The sequence below is a fragment of the Gadus chalcogrammus genome, chromosome 10 (assembly GCF_026213295.1).
Source record: "Gadus chalcogrammus isolate NIFS_2021 chromosome 10, NIFS_Gcha_1.0, whole genome shotgun sequence".
Lineage (NCBI taxonomy): Eukaryota > Metazoa > Chordata > Actinopteri > Gadiformes > Gadidae > Gadus > Gadus chalcogrammus.
In genome coordinates, this window is record NC_079421.1 from 19005914 (window position 1) to 19015876 (window position 9963).

At 50.6% G+C, this 9963-nt stretch overlaps 1 protein-coding gene across 1 annotated transcript; it reads left to right on the top strand.

Annotated features, from left to right (window-relative positions):
- The first annotated feature begins 801 nt into the window (after window positions 1-801).
- On the top strand, window positions 802-7970 carry LOC130390825 (uncharacterized). Its single transcript, XM_056600978.1, has 2 exons — window positions 802-7417; window positions 7777-7970. The coding sequence occupies exon 1, from the start codon at window positions 1388-1390 to the stop codon at window positions 7184-7186; it is 5799 nt and encodes a 1932-aa protein (XP_056456953.1). The 5' UTR covers window positions 802-1387; the 3' UTR covers window positions 7187-7417; window positions 7777-7970.
- Window positions 7971-9963: the final 1993 nt, after the last annotated feature.

Sequence of the window (9963 nt, forward strand, 5' to 3'; positions counted from 1 at the left end):
TTAACACGCCATGACAGAGAATGCGTTCGTGAAGAGTGAGTAATATTGAACTACGTGTATCTACGTTATATAAATGTTATATACATTCCGTAACTCGGTTCCTTATAGTAGCCGTGATTTGTGTGGTTCTGTTACTGTGTTAATTGATTTACTCACGAACTGGGTAGCTAGTGTATTAGCCTGCATCTCGTGTAGCACGTGTGCGTCACGCAGCCGCACCATGTCGGCCGTTATATTGCACTATTGCATTATTGTGTTAACGTGTGCATGTGGCAGCTATTTATGCCAGTTATGTTTAGATAGCATTTATGAGATGTTGTTAGTACTAGAGCCCGGTGTTTTAGTAGGTAAATCTAGTAATAACTATTTGTCTATTTCTTATTCTGTCTTACAGAAAAACCATTCCTACATCATTCATTTATTCATACATCTGTTCATCCATTCCGTCATTCATTCGGTTACTTATTGAAGCCATCATTGATATCATTCGTCTGCAAGAGATATAAACATCCTGAACTGTTCCCTGTGTATGCGTCTACTCTCTGACCGGAGTTACCGTCCTGGATAAAGTGATCCAAGCAAACACACACATACATTTTACAATATTGGTCCTTCGAAACCGGAATACTTCACCCACGACGGAGCCATGGACGCACAGAGAACAGCAGCAGCCGAAAGCGGAACACAAGGACGAGGAAGGCCGCGACAACTTCCAGCACACATGCAGGGCTATCAGGTCAGCTTACCACAGTCCCTCATGCCTTATACTGCCTCCTTCAAAGACGACATTGAGAGCGCCAGCGCACAGCAGCTGCGGTCACTCAGCCTGCAGACCGAGTCTGCCGCTACAGGTGACCAGCTATACACCGCGCTCGGGCCCCCTCCCTGTCCCTTTTCGCCAGGAGCAGTCGACGATAAGGCGAGTCAATGGGACTTAGCATCGGATGCTAGCAGTCTGCCCAGCCACCAGCACGTGTCTGTGGGGCTCCAATCGCCACCCACCTCCGAACAGAGCCGCTACAGTCGGCACTTAACAGAATACAGCTTCGATGCAAGCGGACCAGGTCCTCCTACGCAACAGCACACGCCATATACTGGTCTAGGTGTCCCGTCGAACCAATCACCTTGGTTGGACCCCCAACCAGACAGCCGTGTTATTCAGCAGCAGTCGTTATCCCCCCAGCCGGGACCATCTACCCAGCCTCAAGATAAGCTGTCGCTAACATCGTCGCTGTGCACAACAACCGCAGTATTGCGGTCTCAAACAGGTTGTACACTAGGCCAAAGGCAGCAGAGCTACACGTTGACTCAGTCCCTGCCATCAACAATAACTTCTGCACCGCTATTCGGAGCAGTTCCTAGGCCGCCAGTTCCCACTGCGACGAGTATGGTCATGACACAGTCTAACTCCCAGGCGATGCAAGCAGTGGGCCAACAACTGTCAACAGCAGCGGGGTACCAGCCTGCCTTCCATCCAAACCAGCCTGTGTCATCGCCTGTGCAGATCATGTGCGCCAATATGCCAACGGCCGTACAGGCCCTATATCAGCCTACGCCAATGACACTTGCCCAGACAGCATATCAATATGCTCCATCTACGCCTGCACAGCCTACATATCAACCACAGACTGCATATCAATATGTTCAAGCTACGCCTGCACAGCCTACATATCAACCCCAGACAGCGTATCAATATGCTCCAGCTACGCCTGCACAGCCTACATATCAACCCCAGACAGCGTATCAATATGCTCCATCTACGCCTGCACAGCCTACATATCAACCCCAGACTGCAACAGCGCAGTACCCCGCACACCAGCTACCAGCTGCAGCTGCTCTCCAGCCAGTGGGCCAGCACCCAGGAGGCATGCCTCAGCAGTTTACCTGTCAACCACCCACATGGGCAGTGGCGCCCTTACCATACACACCTGCTGTCCCCCAGCAGACAGCGTATCAGCCTCCGCCAGTCATCCCAACTCAGCCAGCCTATCAGCTGGCGCCTCTTCCACCGTACCAGCTGAGCCATCATCCACAACCGGTGTACCACCCCCAGCCTGCTCCAACAACTCAGCCAGCCTATCAGCTGGTGCCTCTACCACAGTACCAGCTGAGCCATCATCCACAACCGGTGTATCACCCCCAGCCTGCTCCAACAACTCAGCCAGCCTATCAGCTGGTGCCTCCAGCACCGGTCCAGTATGCCCTTCAGCCCCAGTATACACCAACACAGATGCCATCCGCTCTCCAGCCTCCCAGGCAGCCAGTCCCAGTACCAAAACTGCCTAAGTTGGTCAACGACAATGAAAGAGACTTCACTGACCTTAAAATGGCGCTGGACCACCTACTCAGTCCCCACACTGAACTCTCTGAGCATTACAAGTACCGTGTACTTATGGAGCACCTGGTTCTGGATGAAGCCAGGTTGATTGCACAGTCCTGCAGGCATTATGCGCAGCCCTACACCGCCGCCATGCAGGCCTTACAGCGGCAATACGGACAGCCACATCAACTCGCACAAAGTGAGATTGCCACGATCCTGAACTCTCCTGACCTCAAAGCAGGAGATTCCAAAGCCTTCCAGAGCTTCGCCCTTAGCGTCGACCTGCTAGTGGGAATGCTTACATCGCTGGAAGGGCCCAACGGAATGGAAGTGATGTCGACCGGCCATGTCGATCGGCTCCTGAGTAAGCTCCCTAAGCACTCGAGGGACGGCTTCGTGGAGCATCTACAGGTTCAAGGTCGCCTCAATACAAACAGCCTAAACCCATACAACCTTCGAGACCTCTCAGACTGGCTCAGGGTGAAGGCTGAAGCTCAAAGACTGTCCGCAAGAATGGCACAGCGCCATCGGACTGAAGGGCCACAGGCCCCCAACAGAGATAGGCAAGTTCCTGTGCCCAGGCCTCGCAACCTCTCAGTTTATCATGGCTCCGACAAGCCTAAACCTGACAGCCGTCAGCTTTCAGACACGTTTAGGTCGGAGGCCAAGCAGCAGAAGTTCGAGAGGATATGTCTCTTCTGCAAGAGTGCCGATCACTACCTATCACAGTGTCCAGACATCGTCCGGCACTCACCGGAAGAGATCGAGAAGTGGATAGCAGACGGCAAGCGTTGTCGTAAGTGTGGTCGTACCAACCATAAGCAAGATGCCTGCACCCTGAAGAAAGCGTGCAGTGAATGTCAGGAGGTTCACCTCAGAGTTCTCCATACCATCACCAAGCCAGGTCCCGGTGTCTACCTCATCACGCCAGAGGATCGCGCCTCACTAGCCAACTCCAAGCAAGGAGGAAAGGTGTACCTCAAGGTGGTGCCAATCATCCTTAGCCATGGGAGTAAGTCGCTGCACACCTACGCGATCCTTGACGATGGGGCCGAACGCACAATAATACTGCCAGCTGCCGTTCGTCACCTGGAACTCAAAGGCGAAGCCGAATCTCTCGCTCTGCGGACGGTCCGCCAAGATGTGGCTCGCCTCACTGGTGCGTCGGTAAACTTCCATGTGGCCTCCCTGGCACGGCCTTCAGAACAGCACCTGGTTAAGGGTGCCTTCACAGCGGGACGGCTAGCCCTGTCAGAGCAATCTTACCCCGTAACTGCACTTCAGAAGCGCTATCGCCACTTGAGGGGCCTCCAGCTGCATAACTTCAGTAAGGTGCGTCCGCTACTGCTAATCGGTGCAGATTGCACCCACCTGATCACAGCCAAAGAGCCCGTCAGGTTCGGCCCCAGAGGTGGACCCGCAGCTGTACACACAGCGCTCGGCTGGGTGCTCCAGGGTCCAGATGGTCTCGGGTCTCATGCTGCTTCATGCTACTTCACATCTCTCAAGCCAGCGCCAGACGACTACTACCAACATGTTGAACGTCTCTGGCAGCTCGACGTCCTCCCGTTTCGAAGCGAGAAGCTAGCAGTACGGTCCCGTCTGGACCAAGAGGCCGTGAGCATCCTGGAAGCACGCACTGAGAGGGTGAAGGTCATTGACACATTCCGGTACGCCACACCTCTGCTCCGGGCTAAGGACGCGCCACTGCTGAAAGCCGCTGCTGAAGCAGTCATGCCAATGCTCCGCAGCACAGAACGCCGACTGGAAAAAGACCCAGCTAAGGCTAAAGTCTACGAAGCAGAGATCCAAAAGCTCATCGATGGGGGGTGCGTTACCAAGCTCAGCAAAGAAGAGACGGATAAGTCCAGTGAGTCATGGTTTATTCCCCATCACCTCGTCCATCACAACGGCAAGGATCGCCTAGTCTTTGACTGCTCCTTCACCTACTGCGGCCTCTCCCTTAATGAGCAACTCCTCCCAGGTCCAACCCTTGGACCATCGCTCATCGGGGTCCTCCTGCGATTCCGGCAGTATGCTGTCGCCATCAGTGGAGATATCCGGGCAATGTTCCATCAGGTTCGGCTCCTGCCAGAGGACCGGCCATTGCTGAGGTTCGCCTGGAGGAACCTGCGACGCGAAGAGCAACCTAACATCTACCAGTGGCAAGTCTTGCCGTTCGGTACAACAAGCAGCCCATGCTGTGCAACGTTTGCGCTGCAGAAGCACGTCAAAGACCACGCAGAGGGAAACGAAGACATCCTGCAGTCCATAGAGCAGTCTTTCTACGTGGACAACTGTCTCCAGAGCCTTTCAACACCCGAGTCTGCCAAGCTCCTCGTGGACAAGATGCGGCAGTGTCTGGCCTCGGGAGGATTCGAGATCCGGCAGTGGGCAAGTAACTTCCCATCTGTCGTCTCCCATCTGCCTTCCACTGCCAGATCAGAGAGCACAGAGCTATGGTTAGCTGAGAAGAGCACCGACCCTCAGGAGCCGGCTCTGGGCCTACGGTGGCATTGTCCGACCGATCAACTTGGCTACAAGCCCAAGCCGATGGAGAGCGAGATTCCCACCATGCGCCACGTGTACAAGGTGCTGGCCAGACAATATGATCCTCTTGGATTCATCATTCCCTACACAACGCGGGCCAAGGTTCTCGTCCAGAAACTGTGGGCGAAGAAGAGGAGCTGGGACGACCCAAACCTTCCTCCTGACATCCTTGAGGCCTGGTCCAGCTGGGAGAGGGAACTTCCGGAGCTGGTAAATATCTCCCTACCGCGAACCTACGCACCACAGGACATCGCCAATGATGCCACAAAGTATACAATGCATGTCTTTTGTGATGCCTCTGAACAGGCATACGGTTCGGTAGTTTACCTCACAACGAAGAGTGACGACACTGTCCATGTTTCATTCGTTATGGCAAGGTCTAGGGTGGCTCCGAAGCGCCAGCAGTCAATGCCACGTCTAGAGCTCTGTGCAGCATTGACAGGAGCCCAGCTGTCCTCCCTCGTTCATCGAGAGCTCACCTTAAGCATCACCCAGACCTTCCTTTGGACTGACTCCACCACCGTCTTAACCTGGTTGACATCCGAGTCCTGCAGGTTCAAGGTCTTCGTTGGAACCAGAGTCTCAGAGATTCATGACCTGACGTCCTTGCACACCTGGCGGTATGTGGACACGGCCAACAATCCAGCCGACGATCTCACCCGCGGCAAGACTTTGGTTGAGCTGGCGGCGCCAAATCGGTGGATTCAAGGGCCATCGTTCCTCCGTGGTCCACCTAAAAATTGGCCATCGCTTCCCACCGCCACAGAGCCAGAAGATGCTGCTGAGCTCAAGCACAGTATCTTCTGCGGCCTCACACAGATGAGTCTGGCACCTCAAACACCAGACGTCACACAGTTCGACAGCTGGACAGACCTGGTCAACGCCACCCAGCAGTTATTTGATGGGGCGGCGGCTGACCCATCACTACCTCAACCGGACCTTCTTGACGCCGAAGCCCTCCTGCTGAAGGCTAGCCAAGCAGACTGCTTCCCAGGAGAGATTAAGTGTCTCAGGGCCGGTAAACCAGTACTGCCCAGCAGTAAGCTCAGTACGCTTACACCGGAGATGGATCCAACAATGGGTCTTATCCGAGTCGGTGGACGCTTTCGTCGTATGGACACTTCCTGTTCTACCGACATCCACCCCATAGTTCTCGATCCCTGCCATGCGGTAACAAGACTCCTTATCAAGGACGTGGATGCACGACTACTCCACCCAGGACCCGATAGGGTCTTCGCCGAGATCAGGCGCAAGTACTGGGTCCTCCGTGGGAGACAGGCTATCAAGCACCATCAGAGGACTTGTACGGAATGCAGAAAATGGAGAGGGCAGCCAGTGGTTCCAATCATGGCGGACCTACCCCCTGCCCGCCTGCGGATCTTCAAGCCTCCGTTCTTCTCGACGGGAGTGGACTGCTTTGGACCATACGTCATCAAGGTCGGGCGGCGCAGGGAGAAACGATGGGGTGTCATATTCAAATGTCTCACCACTCGATGTGTCCACTTAGATCTGCTAAATAGTATCGACGCCGACGCCTTCCTCCTAGCATTGAGGCGATTCATCGCACGTAGAGGCACCCCTTTCGAGGTTCTCTCTGATCAGGGAACAAACTTCCGAGGTGCAGAGAGAGAGCTGAAGGAGGCGTTCGCTGCAATGGAACCACAGCTACAAGAGAGACTTGCCAAGCAACGGATCAAATTCAAGTTCAACCCACCAGCGGCTCCCCACTTTGGTGGCGCCTGGGAGCGTGAGATACAATCCGTCAAGAAAGCCCTGCAGGTGGTGATTGGTGCTCAGTCCCTCCAAGAAGAAGTCCTGCTCACAGTCTTAATTGAGGTAGAAGGCATCCTCAATTCCAAGCCCTTAGGATACGTGTCGTCAGACGTTGGGGATCCGGATCCTGTGACACCAAACATGTTGCTGATGGGGCGGCGGGACGCCTCCTTGCCACAAGTGTCCTACGCTCCGGACCCACTCACCAGGAGACGGTGGCGTCATTGTCAAATGATGGTGGATCACTTCTGGACACAATTCATCAGAAGCTACTTACCGTCTCTTCAGGTCCGCCAGAAGTGGCACCAACCTACCGATGATCTTCTCCAGGACACTGTCGTGATGATCGTCGATCCTCAGCTGCCGCGTGCTCATTGGCCCGTTGGGAAGGTGGTCAGGCTGAATGCCAGTGCCGATGGATGCATCCGGTCTGCTGAGGTCCAAGTGTGGGACAAGACTTACCTGCGACCAGTAGCACGCCTTGTCCGGCTGCCAGCTGTTCCGGACGACAACGCTGATCCAGGGACTCCTGTAGCACCTTAGGGAATTTATTTTGTTTACATAATAGCCATGCTATTCAGGGGGCGGCTGTTGTAAATTCCCTATAGTTTGTAATATCGTATCGTATAATATATAGCGTTATTTCTATTCAGGCACTTTGGGCAGCCCAGGTAGCGCCGTAGGGTCCTAGAGTTACGAGTTGTACGGGGCTGCGCCAGAGCTCGTTGCGCGCGGCCGCTTAACACGCCATGACAGAGAATGCGTTCGTGAAGAGTGAGTAATATTGAACTACGTGTATCTACGTTATATAAATGTTATATACATTCCGTAACTCGGTTCCTTATAGTAGCCGTGATTTGTGTGGTTCTGTTACTGTGTTAATTGATTTACTCACGAACTGGGTAGCTAGTGTATTAGCCTGCATCTCGTGTAGCACGTGTGCGTCACGCAGCCGCACCATGTCGGCCGTTATATTGCACTATTGCATTATTGTGTTAACGTGTGCATGTGGCAGCTATTTATGCCAGTTATGTTTAGATAGCATTTATGAGATGTTGTTAGTACTAGAGCCCGGTGTTTTAGTAGGTAAATCTAGTAATAACTATTTGTCTATTTCTTATTCTGTCTTACAGAAAAACCATTCCTACATCATTCATTTATTCATACATCTGTTCATCCATTCCGTCATTCATTCGGTTACTTATTGAAGCCATCATTGATATCATTCGTCTGCAAGAGATATAAACATCCTGAACTGTTCCCTGTGTATGCGTCTACTCTCTGACCGGAGTTACCGTCCTGGATAAAGTGATCCAAGCAAACACACACATACATTTTACAATAGCTTTATAGCATCTTCTTTACCCCACACATGCCATCAATCTGTTTTACGGCAACCATGACCCCTTTCATCCTGTTACATAAAATAAAAATATGAATAAAGCCCATTAAGGGCTCTATTGTAGAGCGCCATGGCTGTTCATCACAGCGTTTCTATTAGAAGGATGGCTGGCTTGACAAGTCGGGGTTGGCCAAACGACATCGTCTTTGCCGATTGCCTTACTTTCAAAGGTCTTTTTTTTACACTTGTTTTAATGCTCACGTCGCCAAAAACGATATTTGGACATCACGCTGTAATGATGATGATGGAGAGCGAGAGAGGAGGAGAGAGCAGTAATGGAGAGCGATAAAATAGAGAAACGAAAGGAAAGAAACTAAATATAGGCAGCTATAATATATACAATATTCAAAGGGTTTAATTATAGCTATAATTAAACACTTAGACACTATTCAAATAATTTGAATAGTGTATCATTATTATTGTTCGTTTTTTTATAATTTTTTTTTTAACAACATATACTCAGCTATAGAACTATTGTTTAAATCACTGCAGAGACTGCGAAATGGGATTTAAAGTTAAACTGTACAGGGACTTTCTTCCTCAAACAATAACATCAGTGTCAGGCTCCGTTGTTGTCTCCATTCTTGTTATAGTCTCAGGTTGAATAAAGTCTAGGCTGTGGAATCTGAATTCTGCACCGTTCACTTCTACTGACAGATACCTACCGGGCCAGGGCAAAGGACATTCAGACACACACAACCAGGGACGTGCACAGGAATTTTGAGGGGCAGTTGCTCTGACCTGAAAAAAGCCCCCCCCCCCCCCCCCCAAAAAAAAAACAACAACTCACAGGCTATATGAAGGACTGAGAATAACAGGGTCTTTATAATATATTAATACAAATAAGTAAAACACTGAAATAACTACTACTAACGATAATGCAGAAAAACATGACTTGAAGAAGAACATAACATGAACACAAACCTAATTAAACAATATCCTATCAAGTCACTGATAATTTTCTCCAAATTGACATTTTAAAAATGCAAAGCTTCAAAAGAGAAGCCTTCAGAACCTCTTCTTTGTCGATTGGTATGTCCTTCTCTATGGACAGCAGGAGGTGGTCAGACAGCCGCTCTTGACAAAACTGATTTCTTTGCTGCCTCCTTTAGTTGTCTCTCTCTCTCCTGAATCCTCCTCTTTTCACTGGGCATTTCGGCTTCACTTAACAATAACAAACAATACCCAAAATAGTGATAAGATTTAGGCATGAACCATTTTGAATGAAAGAATTCATGTGATGCATTACTTCCATCATTTATTCTTCTTGTTAAAACGAAATGTTAGAAACTAACTATCAGCAGACATGTAGCTTAGTTTGCCTACCAAAAAATTTGTAGACTATGTGATAACGGGCTGCTTTTCTGCAAGCTAGCTAGCTGTCTGATTATTTAGGCTAAACGGTGGCAAACTGAGCCTGGATTTATGAAGATTGTAATTCATTTCATAAAACGTGATGATGATTATTTGTTTGTTATACATCTCAAATTCACCTTTTCCGAGAACATCAAGGCAGTCGTCTCACAGGTGCCGGTGTTCCGGTCGCGTGCAGCGCTGCAGCTACGTAAAGCAGCTTTCACACGCCGCGAGGCAACTCGCCACCTCCATTCATTTGAATGGGTGAAGGGCGGCAGAGGGTAGGCGGCAAAAGCGGCTGTTGCCGCGCGGCAGAGTTTGCCCTCCCCCTACTGACTTTCACTCTCAGTGCCCGAACGGAATTTAATGAGGCTACGCTTACTTTATGAAATGTTTCGAGTGACGATTTTTATTATCTAGGCCTACATGAAAATCTGCATCCATTAAATGATTAAAAAAAAAAAATATATATATATATATTTTTTTTTTCCTCGGAAGGGCAACCTGAGTCGAGGAGGGCATATGGGCAGTTGCCCAAGCAACCTGAGCAACCCCCCTGTGC

Bases quoted from the DNA above. Each gene is read 5' to 3' on its own strand.
- LOC130390825 (XM_056600978.1), top strand. From the start codon at position 1,388: ATGGTCATGACACAGTCTAACTCCCAGGCGATGCAAGCAGTGGGCCAA.